General features: G+C 34.5%; 1 protein-coding gene across 3 annotated transcripts; it reads left to right on the forward strand.

The window, feature by feature from the left end:
* Positions 1–7,501: 7,501 nt before the first annotated feature.
* On the forward strand, positions 7,502–9,446 carry LOC114307566 (Stress responsive A/B Barrel Domain-containing protein). 3 transcript variants are annotated; one of them, XM_028252962.2, is made up of 3 exons: positions 7,502–7,620; positions 7,838–7,998; positions 9,026–9,446. In XM_028252962.2, exons 2-3 carry the CDS (start codon positions 7,880–7,882, stop codon positions 9,225–9,227), a joined length of 321 nt encoding a protein of 106 aa, XP_028108763.1. In that variant the 5' UTR covers positions 7,502–7,620; positions 7,838–7,879; the 3' UTR covers positions 9,228–9,446. The 3 variants fall into 3 exon arrangements, with proteins under 3 accessions (XP_028108763.1, XP_028108764.1, XP_028108762.1); XM_028252963.2 differs by having other exon boundaries at positions 7,523–7,761; XM_028252961.2 differs by lacking the exon at positions 7,502–7,620 and adding an exon at positions 7,623–7,711.
* The last annotated feature ends 4,465 nt before the right edge of the window (positions 9,447–13,911 follow it).

The following is a 13,911-nucleotide window of genomic DNA, read 5'->3' on the forward strand; positions in this document are numbered from 1 at the left end:
CCCATAAGAAAACTAATAGCACTCCTCATGAATTGTGAAAAAGGTCGACCACTTTCTTACAAACACATAAAAGTGTGGAGGTGTTTAGCAAATATGGAAGTTCATGCTCCTAAAAAGACTAAGATAGGACCAAAAACCGTGAATTGTATGGGTTATGCTTAGAATAGTAGTGCATATCGATTTTTGACTTATAAATCAGAAATACCTGATATAAATGTGAACACTTTTATAGAGTCAAGGAATACTGTTTTTTTTAGCATGATTTTCCTTACAAGAGAGGATAGGAATTAAGTTCCTATAAAAGAACTTACGATTGTACACAAAGTCAAGAAATTAATGACAATCAAACGCAAAAGACTAGTAATGGTCTCAACTAGCAGGATTTAATTGATGATGAACCAAGACGAAGTAAGAGAGCAAGAACATCAAAATCTTTTGGTCTAGATTTTCTGACATACCTATTAGAAAATGAACCTCAAAGCTTTAAGGAAGCAATGACAGGTCCTGAAGCACCTTTACGGAAAGAAGTTGTTAATAATGAAATTGAATCCATTATGCAAAATCATACTTGGAAATTGGTGGATCTTCCACCTGGTTCTAAACCTCTTGGATATAAGTGGATATTCAAGAGAAAAATGAAAGTAGATGGTTCAACAGACAAATATAAAGCAAGACTTGTAGTAAAAGGTTACAGACAAAAGGAAGGCTTAGGCTATTTTGACACATATTCTCCTGTGCTAAGAATAACATCCATCTGCATGCTTATTGCCATAGCAGCGTTGTATAATTTAGAGATACATCAAATGGATGTTAAGACAACTTTCTTAAATGGTGATCTAAATGAAGAGATCTATATGGAGCAACTCGAAGGGATTGTAGTACCATGGCAAGAAAATAAAGTTTGTCGGCTTGTAAAATCTCTTTACGAATTAAAACAAGCTCCTAAGAAATGGCATGAAAAAATTGATCATGCTATGCTTACTAACGGGTTTAAGATAAACGAATATGACAAGTACGTTTATGTTAAAAACATTGACCAAGGATATGTCATAGTTTATCTTTATGTGGATGACATGCTTATCATTGAAAGCAGTCAAAACATGATCAAATCAACTAAGCAAATGCTGAACAAAAAATTTGATATGAAAGATATAAGGGTCGTAGATGTTATATTAGGAATAAAAATTACTAAAACATTTGATGGGTATGCATTATCTCAATCTCATTATATTGAGAAAATTCTTGGTAAATTTATCAAGGATGATATGAATATAGCTAGAACACCTGTAGACATTAGTCTTTATTTATCGAAAAATAAAGGTGATGTGGTGTCTCAGCTAAAAAACTCCCAAATCATTGGAAGCCTAATGTACCTAATGAATTGTACTCGTCCTGATGTAGCTTATGCTGTCAGTAAATTGAGTAGGTACACTAGTAACCCTGGAGAAGACCATTGAAAAATGATCATTCGGGTTCTTAGATATCTAAGATTTACTTGTGATCATGGTTTGAACTTTACTTAATATCCTGCAGTACTGGAAGGCTATTGTGATGCAAATTGGATATCGGATACTAAAGATTCAAAATCTACTAGTAGATATGTCTTTACTTTGGGTAGTGCTACTGTTTCTTGGAAATCCATGAAAAAAAGACGCATTGCACTATCTACAATGGAATCTGAGTTCATTGGTTTACACAAAGTAGGAGAAGAAGTAGAATGGCTTCGCCACTTCTTAGAAAACATTCCAATGTGGTCAAAACTTATGCCAGCTATTTGCATTCAATGTGATAGTCAATCTGTAATAGACAGGGCACATAATTATATGTATAATGGTAAGTCATGACATATTCGTCATTGACATAATACCGTAAGGGAATTGCTTTCAAATGGAATAATCTCAATAGATTATATAAAATCTAAAGAGAATATTGTGGATCCGTTAACAAAATGTTTTACAAAAATATAAGTGTATAGTTCATCGAATGGGATGAGATTAAAGCCTATTACATAAGAGTCATCATAATGGTAACCCTACTTATATGACTGGAGATCCCAAGAACTAAGTTCTAAAAGACAACTAAGTTATGTGTGGTTTGCTAGAAATCACCAAGGGATTAAAATTCCCTACCAATTCTTACGGTAAGAGTGATATCTACAACATGTGTTATATGCAGGGGTTTAAGGATAAACTTTGCTTTTAATGATTACTTATATCTTGATTTAGGCATAAAAATTAAGATGAGTATAAGAGATACTCACAATAGGAATCACCTATATGAGTGTCGAACTGAGGCCGGTTCTATGAGAATGATGAGGATAAATTCTCTAGAAGCACTCATGAACAACCAGGAGCGTTCAAGGTCAAAATGAACACAACCGTAAGAACCACGATGCGTCAGAAGATATTTTGTGTGAAATCTATTTACACAAACGGTTGAACAATTCAAGGCATCACGTCCATTGGTTAGTTAGCAATCTAATAGGTTATCACTAGGAAAAATTCAAGGCCGAAAGTTACCTATCCTGATGCAAGATATTTTTGATTTACAATCTTTCGGCAAATTTTGCATATTGTTACATTTTCATTGTCATCAAATTCTATTCATGTGGGGGGATTGTTAGAATTGGGTTTTGGAAGTTTTGGAAAAACAAATTTTTTTCTCAAGTTTGGCCTATTTTTTGAGTGGAACCCATGCGCCAAAGTTAGCTGGTTTAAGTGGTAACGCGTTCTATGCCACGCTGTAATTCACGTAGTATATTTAGTTGCTCAAAACCATTATCGGGTGAATAGGAAATTGAAGCTAAAGTGAGCTCCATGGAAATTGGGTTTTTGGTAGAAATTTCTTAAGGTTTGGTTTAAGGCTTGCCCCATATTGGTTTGGTAGACAAATTTTTGTGGGTTTATAAAGTATGGATTTGTAACTTGGGGAGGGCTCCAAGGGCGCTCCAAGTTTGTAGAAGGGAGAGATTATGGACAAATTGGGCTAGACGCATTGGATCCAAAAATAAACACACGCGCGCGCCGTCGTCTGTCCCATCGGTCGAGCGGGCTGGGTTGGGCCTGGGCTTGGGTGCGGATGCATGGTGTGAGGTTGGGTTGGGCTTGTTCGGCCCAATACTAATTCTTTTTGGGCCAAAAATATTGATCTTGCTTGTTTTCATTTTTCAGAAAACACTTTTCAGAAAATTCTACTTTTTTGTTTTCCGTGTTTTTTTGTTTTTACTGAATTTTTTTAATATTTTAAGCAATTTTTTTTTTTTTACTTTTTAGACATACCTAACATAAATACAGCTAAAAAGTAAAAAAATTGTAAAAAAAATCTTTTAAAAATTCACTAAATACCAAAAATACAAAAAATACAAGAATTCAGTACATTTTTTTTAAAATATTTTTATGACTTTATTAATTTTTTTAAATATTTTTTCACAATTTTTTTACTTTTTAGATATATTTAACTAAGGTGCATCTAAAAAAGTAAAAAAAATATTTAAAATTTAAAAAATATTCACTAAAAACAAAAGAATACAAAAACCAAAAAACTCAGCTTTCAAAAAACTTAATCCAGAAAACTCAAACCAAACACACTGATTTGAATTTATTTTTTATTTTGGGGAAATAAATTCTGATCGTTTGAATTTAAATTTCAGTTGGAAAATTCAATTTGTGCACCTCTTCTGAATTTCTATACAGGCTCCATATCTGTCCAAACAGATCCGAATTTTTTCAAAATTCAAAACCCAAACAGATTCAAACCAAACAATTTCTTATCTGTTCAAATAGGTATTTTAATTGTTCAAACAGGATTTGCACCTGTTTAATTCAAACTGAACAACCACTTTTTAATCTATAAATAGGTAGTTCCTTAATTGATTTTCATACTAAATTTTCGTCCAAAAATTTGATTTTGCTTTCTGGATTTTGCTGCATTTAATTTTCCTATGAGAACAAGTGTACATACAAAGTGTGCTTGTTGTGCGATAATTTGTAGTGCTGCAATTATTCGTAGTTGATCATTTTATCCTGAGAGATAGACGTCCATAATTTGAAAGTACCGTGGAGAGGACGAATCTGTCTTAAGGACACAGTATTAAACACTGGACTTGATTAGAATTTTGTCCAATAAATACATAAGGTTAGTAATTAATTTACTTTCTGTTTTATTTTTTTTTTCAGATTTTGATTTTATTTTTTGTAACAAAATAAAAATCTGTTTTTATTTATTTATTTTATATTCTGGTTTGATTTTTATAATCAAACAATCTTTCTCTTTTTTCTTTATTTCTTCTGTTTGTTATTGGCCTCGTTTGGGAACATGTTTTTTTAGTAACTTTTTGACTTTTTGGTTAAAATATGATGTAAAAAAAAATTAGTATGTTTGGGATGACTTTTTGACTTTTTACGAAAAGATGTGCAAAAAGTAGAGAGAAAAATAAATCTTTGATTTTTTGGTATACGCTGTTGGCTTTTTGATTATTTTAGTAACTTTTTAATTTTTTAATTAAAAAATTCACTTGTCAAACGAGACCTAAGTATACAAATATAATTTATTCATAATATAGTAAAAATTATCCAATAATTGTTTATACGAAAAAATCCTTTTATTGCTCCCTACAAATTTCCTACGCAAATCCTTTGAAAGAAAAGCTTCAACAACTAATAAGATTCCTTAAAGATAAGTGATATCCCATCCATGCACCAACCTTCAATAATGTACCTCAACAGCACATGGGTAAGGACACGGAGAAAAGTCCTGCAACAAGCACTAATACACTGAAAAATTCAAAGAAAGAAATAAAAGCCACTGACAGAAGGAAAAGTTCAATCCATTTCATTCCACACATAGAAAATTAAAAAGGGTCAGTCATGCAATGATAGTAAACCTTTGAAATGTCGGGCTCAAATCAGAATGATAGTAATGTTAGTATTTTTTTTTATGTGGGTCAATATGTCAATTTGTTTTTATATTTTTATTATTTTTTATTTATTTATAACCGAATATCCAGGTTAGCGCCCCTTTCAAAATGTCGCATCTCGACTAACCTCGAGACCCTGAGTTGATCCATCAGGCAAAAACACAGTGGCCCGCCAGTAGCCAGTTGCGGGTAGAATTCAAACCTGAGACCTAGAGAGGAGCTTACTCCTTAGTCCCCGATCCCTTACCCTCAACCCATTAAACTACCCTTACGGGTTCAATATGTCAGTTTTTGTTTTGTGAAAAAAATCAATTTGATTGTAATAAAAGCACATTTTAATGAGAAACAAATTGATTAATTACTTGTAGCCACTCATATAACACACTTCCAACCCAATCTAAGACAGTAGCAGCCCAAATTTTTTTTTAGACCATAGCCTAAATGGTCAAATTAGACCTTCAAATAATTAATAACAAGAATTTTTTAATATTTGTTAGGTGAGTCTTAAGTAATAAGTTAAGTGACTTAATAGTTGAATCACCTTTAATATGAAGTATATGACTATAATACGAATAAAATTTGAATGCAACGATGATACTACATCCTCAAGCACGCGTGTATCACCAACCAATTAAGAGCGAGTAAAAGACCTACACACGTTCATCAAGCTCTTTCAAGCATTCTAAACAACTAGCTATGGCCCAAGGTGAACAATTCATCCCGTTTCAAGTCCCAAACCAATTCAACATCAATTTCATGCTTCAATCACATACCAGATTCGTTCTTGTTTTTGAAATGTGGTGCTCAAATCAAGTTTTAGATATTGTTCAATATCCGTTGATATATAGACTCAAGGTGAGGTTTGCTAAATATTAAAATAGAACCTTATCTAATTAAGTTTTCATAAAGTTAAAACATTCAACAATAAAAAGATTTTAAACTTTTTGGGCGAGCTCACCTAAAACTGTGTTTGGTTGGAAGATTTGATGAGAAAAATGAAAAATGAAAAAGGATATGCAATCTCACTTTTTATTTAATTATAATGGAAAACACATGCAAAAAGAAAGTAAGAAAGAAATACAATCTCACATTTTGTTTTTTAAGTTCACTTAAATTCTTTTTCTTTTTCATTTTCCAACTCAACCAAACATAGTTTGGAATTTCAATCCTATCAATTCTTTTTCCTTTTCTTTCCATTTTCATATCTCTTTCCCTTTTCATTTCCCTCATCAAATCTTCCAATCAAACACAACTTAAGAGTTAATGATTGAGTCACCTCTAAGTAGGAATGACAGCAGGCCAAGATGGGGCTAGGTATTACATTCATCGTCCCCAATCCCTAAAGGTAAAAAAATTCCCGTCCCGCCACCGATTCCCAGCGAGGAACCCATCACCTCGCCCCCACCCCCGCCCCTTAGCAGGGATCGGGTTTCCCTGACCCCGAAAAATCCCCGACCCTTTCACAGATTGATCAGAATTAGCATGGTCATCAGACTTACAAACATCACAGGGAACATAAAAAAAATCAAACCCTTGTTTTTCTAATCACAAAAGTTATAGTAATAAACTAAAAATCAAAAATAAAATAAGATAATAAGAAGAAAAAAAAAAAGGTATGAAGCTCAGATTAACATTTATCATCATCGCAGTCTGCTTGTGTGTGAGTGTGAGGTTGTGTAAGTGTAGCTGTGTTTTAGGATTTGGTTTATATATATATATATATATATAGAGGGGTATAATAGTTCACATCGGGGAGACGGGGCTGGGGACGGGTCAGGGTTGGGGTTGTGATACGTATCACTGTCCCCGGCTTAAAATTTGTTGGGGATTCATTTTCGAATATCATCCTCAGCCCATCGGGGGTATTTTTAGGGAAAAAACCGTTCTAATTGGGGTCGAGAGGGCGGGTACTCGTTGGGTCGGGTTCAAATTGTCATCCCTACCTTTAAAGCTGTGTTTGGTAAGAGATTTTGATGAAAGAAATGGAAAGAGAAAGAAAAATAGAAAGAAAATAAGAAAGAATTGATAGGATTTGAATTCCAATTTATTTTGGTTGGGTTAGAAAATAGAGAAAGAAATGAGCTAAGCGAACCTAAGCTTGTGTTTGGTTAGGGGATTTGAGAAGGAATTTAGAAATGGAAAGGGAAAATGTGTGTAAAATTAAGTGAAATATAGACATATTGTATTCATATTTCACCTGCATTTTTCTTTTCTCTTTCCAAATTCATTCTCAAATTCCTGAACCAAACACAGTGTAAAAGACAACTTTTTTTCTGATGTTTTCCATTATAACCAAATAAAAAATGAGATTGATTTTTTTTTTCCCCTCACACCAATTCCTCCAACTAAATGCAGCCTAAAGAAATGTGATTGCATGATTAAGGCATCTTTTGAGAAGTGGGTTAAAAGTCATTTCCTAACTTTTAACTCATTTTGAGTCACATTAACTCTCACATTTTTTCAATAAAAATCAAAAAATTAATTTTTAACTATTTTTTCAATAAAAATCAAAAAATTAATTTTTAACTATTTTTTCAAAACACCTCCAATACTCATACATCAGTCGTATCCCAAATCGTATAATGTAAAATGAGGGCTCAAATTCCAAGAAGAATAGTACCAAGGGACCTCATTCGTGTGAAAGGCAAGCACAGTTCGCGACAATGGGTGAGCGGTGAAGACGCTGAGTAGTGGGTCTGAGTTTGGTTGGGCTCCATACCTTTTCTTTTTTTTTTTCTTTTTTTATAAGTATATTGGGGGGAGATATTGTCTAGTAAAGAAGAGACTGAGTTCATGGTACAGATTTAAGAGTGTGACACTTGAAGACACTCTGGAGAACTTGACAGGCAAATAATGTGTGCGTGTGTGTATATATTCATAGATTTAGTAACCCGTTTTCATTTGCTATTTTGCTATTGCTAGGTTTGCTTTCTCTTTGGAGGGAGTTTTGGGGATTTGAGCGTGATGGCAGAGTTCAAGCACTTGGTGGTGGTTAAGTTCAAGGAAGAAGTGTTCGTGGATGAGATTGTGAAAGGGATGGAGAAACTTGTTTCTGAGATTGATGCTGTCAAGTCCTTTGAGTGGTAATTCTAATTTTATGTCTCTCACTCCACCCTCTTCCTCTTCTTCTTTAATTTAAACTTAATTACTCTCCATTCAATCTTGAAAACATGCACATCAATTATGTGATTATTTGGTGCAACTTATTTGATCTATTTATAATTTATTTTATTTTAAAAGTTTGTATAAGATTGTTTAGCGTAACTTTTACTTTTAGTTGATTATTCAAAAGTTGAAAATGAGAACTGCTGTTTTATGATTATCAACTTTTAACCTAAAATATGTTGCACCAAACAAGCCCTATATCTTGAGAATATTACAGTTTGAAATTTTCAATGATTCAATAATTATAAATGATTTGAAACGAAGGGATAAAAAGATTTAGGTTCAAAAGATCTCATGCCTCAAAAGAGAATCCAGATCATATGTCTTCTTGTACGAACCTTTGTTTCTCTCTTTTTAATCTTATTGGTTCTTAAAATCACTTTTGTTGATGTGGACAACCCCATAAACTAAAATATATAGGAAGAAACAATTCAAGGAAATAGGTGACGATGATTCGAGTGCAACATTCAAAATGCCATGATGAAACAATTTATTTTACATGTAGTCCATACCAAATCAAGTCCATAAATTAAAATTTTAAGGACTGTCTTTAGTGTTTTATTTTTATTTTTTTTATAATGTTTTTAGCATTTTAGAATTTTTATATTTATTAGGACTAGAAAAAGTTCAACATGAACCTTAAATTCAACATACTCTTGTACAATCATTTTCAAAATTTTTGTGTTCTGAGATTCACATAGGAACAAAAATTGCTTAGATAGAGCTCCCTAATCCATGACCACGGACAAAGAAGAAATATACTCAAAAAATTTAATATTTAATGTATGGTTGAAATTTATTCAAAATATAGGCTTTCCCATACCAGAAATGAATCTGTCGGTGCACACGTCTTTACTGTAAGTCCAAACATCAATTTATGGTGATATAGCAATGAAGTAGTTGAGCCAATTGATTGTAAGTGACTAGGGCTTTGTTAACGAACAGGGGACAGGACATAGAAAGCCAGGAGATGCTTACACAAGGCTTCACACACGCATTCTTGATGACATTCAAGACCAAGGAAGACTTCACTGCTTTCCTTGGCCATCCCAAACATGTGGAATTTTCTGCTACATTTTCAACAGTCATTGACAAGATTGTGCTGCTTGATTTCCCAGCTGTTCTTGCCAAGCCACCACCAGCTTGAGTCTACTACTACAAAAACATTATTGGACAATAATAATAAGCTAATTATGAGTGTGTGTATGTGTGCGCCTATGTGTATTATTTTTATGTGTTTGTTTGAATAATTATGGGTTGCTATGACTGTTGTTATGAAGCTTTGTGGATATAAATTACCTATGTATCAAAACCTTTTATTCCCTTGTTGATGAATGGATGGTTGTGATAAATATGGATTTGATGAGATCCTTGAGCAAATGTCTATTGTTGATTTACTAATTTAACCTTGGAACATCATTGAGAGCAAAAGAAAAGTTCGTGTGTATTGAAAAAACCACACCAAAAATGTACTGGCCGGTGGCTCCCATAGAATGTGGATTCTACCGATATGTGAGAAGTTGATGTACCACTGATATGTTTTCTATCTGTGCACACGTAACATTGATTGAGACCAAATGATTGGCCAAGTATTCTTTGTATAAAAAATATATGTTTTTCCTGTAGTTAGTGTACTCTGTTAGGTTTTTGTAATTGACAATTCCGTTAGACAAAATTCCATTCAGTTTTCACTCTATTGTATCTATGAGTTATGAGTGTTTTAGATGTGAATTTAACCTGAATTGTGCCTGAGTAGAGAAATTTGTGATGACATTCCATATCTTGTTTTTGAGCACTCTTTGTTTGCCATTTCGCTAACCAAGTACGGTGAAGTGGTTCATATAGTATTTCTGCATGCATTCTGAACTTTTGAGAAACTTGTTTTACTGCTGGAGCAGTTGGCCTATATGTGAGTACCGCTTTTTGTCACACTGCTCGAGCAGCGAAATGAGTGCTTGAGCAATTTTCACGGCTCTATTTAATATAAAGTGCGTTGTTTACTATTTTTAGGGTTGAACCGGTCCATATTCTTAGAGAGGAAGAGAAACAAAGGGTGTATTTGGTTTGTGTTTTGGGATAAATTTTTAAAAAAAAATTGGGGAGAGAGTTTAGAAATTTTTTGGTTTGTTTGGTTGTATAAAATAGTTTTGGAGTTTGGGAGTTTGAGATGATTTGATATTTTGTTGTAGTTAAATAGATGTGTGTGAGAGATAAAGTAATTGAGAAGCAGAAATTGATGGAATAAAGAATGACCACACCATAAAATTGGTGTGACTCACTTCATTAGAATTCTTCTCCCTAGCAGTGTTATAAACCTTCCCGTAAGAATCTGTTAGTTGGTTGATAATTTGAATTCAAATTATCAACAGACACAACTCTGTGAAACATGGCAACAGTTCTTAGATTATACCTATTGCCAAGAGTCTCCTATTGATATATAAATAGTGACAACAGGTTGTGAATAAGAGATAGAAAAAGAACTACAAAGTTAACTATTTTCTATCTTCCGGATATTCAACATTCTTGCGTGATAAACACCCTCACGGGTATTCCGATTGATTGCCATTGATAGAACATCTTTCAGTGGTATCAGAGCCAGGTTACCCATTATCGCAGATGTCGAATTTTAGTCCGGAAGAAAGACAAGTTTCTGAAATCTTTTTGCCGAAAATTCAGAAAATAATTGATCAACAATCTTCGGCATTGGTGAATTCTGTTTGTTTATATAATTATCACCAACGTGTCGTATTCCCAGAATATTATCCGAAGAAAATAACTGTTGGTGGCGCTGTTGTTCCGAACCTTGCCGAAAGTGAAGCCGAATTGCACCGTTGGAAGAAATTTTACAAAATATTTTTCGGTTCCAATTGGGTCTCCAAATTTGCTCTCTCTTGTTCTTCACAGAATTTTGATCACAACGGTGTAATTCGTTGTGAAAAACGGAAAAAAATTGATCCACAAAATTCAACTTACAGTGTTTGGACTCCTACCCCCACCGGAGAAGACGATCTACAGTGCCCAGAAAAAGAAGAAGAAGATTCTGTTTTGCATTTAAATTTGGTTGGGTTGAATTCAATAATTAAAAGAAAAGGCCCAAAAATCAGGACCACAACAAGGAAATCAATTCCTTTGGGCCTGAAAATTAAAAAGAATTTTGATCAGCCCATTTATTCAGGCGCAGCCCACAGACAGGCGCAGCCCAATCCACAGACACAGCCTGCAAAACACACGGACCAGCCCAGTGTGCCATCCCAGCCAGCCCAGCGAGCCAACCCGCGTGCCAGCCTAGGTCCGCGCCCAGATCCGCGCGTCGACCCAGCGTCCAGCGCCCCGCGCCCGGACCCGCGTCCGTCTGCCTCGCCTGACCCGCGCGTTGACTCGCGCGTTGACCAGCGGTTCACGCCGGTTCGGTCTCAGCCGGTTCAAACCGGTTCAGCACAGTGCCCGGACCGGCAGCAGCCTGGTCCACTTGGTTTTTTGGCTCGTTCTCGCTCATTTCAAGGCCGTTTACAGTCATTCAAAAGCCAAAATTTTCAGAATTCTTCTAAGAATTTTTCTGTGGATCGTTGTACTAAATTTTCTGAAAACAAAATTCACGGAGGTGCGTATCCAAGGGTGTTACCAAGGAAAACATTCAAAGGACCATTGTTTAAAAGGCACCATTGTGTTCCTTGGGCTCGTAATTATTATTACAATACTTATAAGCAAAGTATTGGGTTTACTAGGCCTTTGGGTTTTCATCATTCTACTTACCCAAGGCATCAGTATCGTTCTCTTCCTTCACATCATTTTCATCACAGGAGTTGATTCAACAACTACAAGGCTTTTTCTTATTTTTTTGTTGTTTTTAATTTTGCTTATTTTTATTTTTAGTTTAGTATTGTAATATTCACATTTGAATTTTCATATTCACATTTGAATTTTCATAGTATCACATTTTATTTTTAATATGGCTATTAAAAATACAATGGATTCTTCGAGAATCGAGATGCTAAATGGAAATAATTTCCGAGCATGGAAACGTCACATATCTTATCTTCTTACACATGAGAAAACATTGCATACTTTATCCACTTCTAAACCAGATGATGATTCAAATTGGTTCCAAAATAAATGGATAGAAGATGATGCAATGGCAAAGGCAACTATGTTACATAATATGAAAGATAACATAATTCCGCTCTTTGAAGAACATGAAACTGCAAGACAACTAATGGAAGCACTAGAAAGTAAGTATGGAGTCCGATCGGATACTCAAATTCAATTGCTCTTGGACAAATATAATAATACTCGTATGAGTGAAAATGATAGTGTTGGTGATCATGTTAATCAAATGGAATTAATTGCTAAAGAATTATCCAATGCTGATCACTCTTTGTTGGACAAGATGCAAGTAACTACTATACTTAATAGTCTTCCCTTATCTTGGGATCATGTTATCACATCTTTAACTCATAGTGGACGAGAGATTTCAATGGTCACATTGTCTGTACTCTTAGTTTTGGAAGAAGAAAGGATGAAGCGCAGGCGTAAAGAAGGATTGTCTTCTAACTTGTTGATGGCACAATCTTCACCACAACCACAGAATAATTCCCACACTCCATTCAACAAGAAAAAGATGACTTTTTTCAAGAAAAAATGGAAGAAGGGATTTCAGAAAGGATGGAAGAAACCACAAGAATGGCACAAACAACAACATCACAAGCATCAAATTGGTCCATGTTATAAGTGCGGTCAAAAAGGTCATATCAAAGCCAATTGTCCTCAGAAGAAGCAGAACAAGGATAATAACCCTGTTGCCATGACAATTTCTGAAGCATTGGTACTTGAGCCTTCATCAAATTCATGGTGGATTGATTCTGCTGCAACTAGACATATTGTGCAAAATAAAGACATGTTCATGAAGTTTACTGAAAAGAAGGTTGGTGAACACAGAATCTACATGGGCAACAACTCCTATAGTGATGTTTTGGGTATCGGCAATTGTCAATTCTCTATTAAAGGGACTTCTATTGTGCTTCATGATGTGCTTTATGTACCTAATATTCGGCGAAATTTGATTTCAGTTCCTGTGCCATCCCTGTTCTGTATTATGCTAATTGGCCCTTAAGTTGTTTATGGTTATGTGTTTAGCATGGTTTTGTATGCCATTATGTGAAAATATGTGGTTTTGAATTTTTATCTGTTCACCGTAGGAATATCTGTTTGATTTTACCACTTCGAAAATTAAATTGGAGGCCTTATCGGCCACAGAACCTGAAATCGACTACGCCGTTGTGATTGGCATAATTTTTAGAGCCTACGGTGAAATTTAATTGAAAATTGATTCGGGTTAGATTAAACCGATTAAATTGATGAATTAGAGCCCAACTACTTTATTATTATAATCTTGGCTTTAGTGGATTTTGTTGTCAAGCTTTAAACACTCAATCTCTCCCTCCCTAGCCTCATTTTGACTGATATTAAACTCAAGGAAGAGAAGAGAGGGCCGGTTGTAGAGAGAGAAAGGGAGAGACTTGTGTAATTTGGGCTCAAGACTTGGGAATTTGAAGATCTAGCTCAATATTTGGCTAGAGTTTGAGGGTTGAAGCTTTTAGGTAAGTGAATTCATGGACTCTTGTTTGTAATTTGTAAGTTCAAAGTTGAAAGAATGTTAAAGAGCATGTTATAAGTTGATTTTTGTTGAGTTTGAAGTCTTGGAACTCATGCATGTAAGAAATTACCTTGAATCTGCATGTTTGAGCTTGAAACACATGATTCATGTAGAGTTTTGGGTAAAGCTCATGTTGTAATCACCATTTGTACCATCTAAGTTGAGAATGATGAGCATC

The sequence above is a fragment of the Camellia sinensis genome, chromosome 14 (genome assembly GCF_055761805.1).
Source record: "Camellia sinensis isolate YWXY chromosome 14, ASM5576180v1, whole genome shotgun sequence".
NCBI classification, from domain to species: Eukaryota; Viridiplantae; Streptophyta; class Magnoliopsida; order Ericales; family Theaceae; genus Camellia; species Camellia sinensis.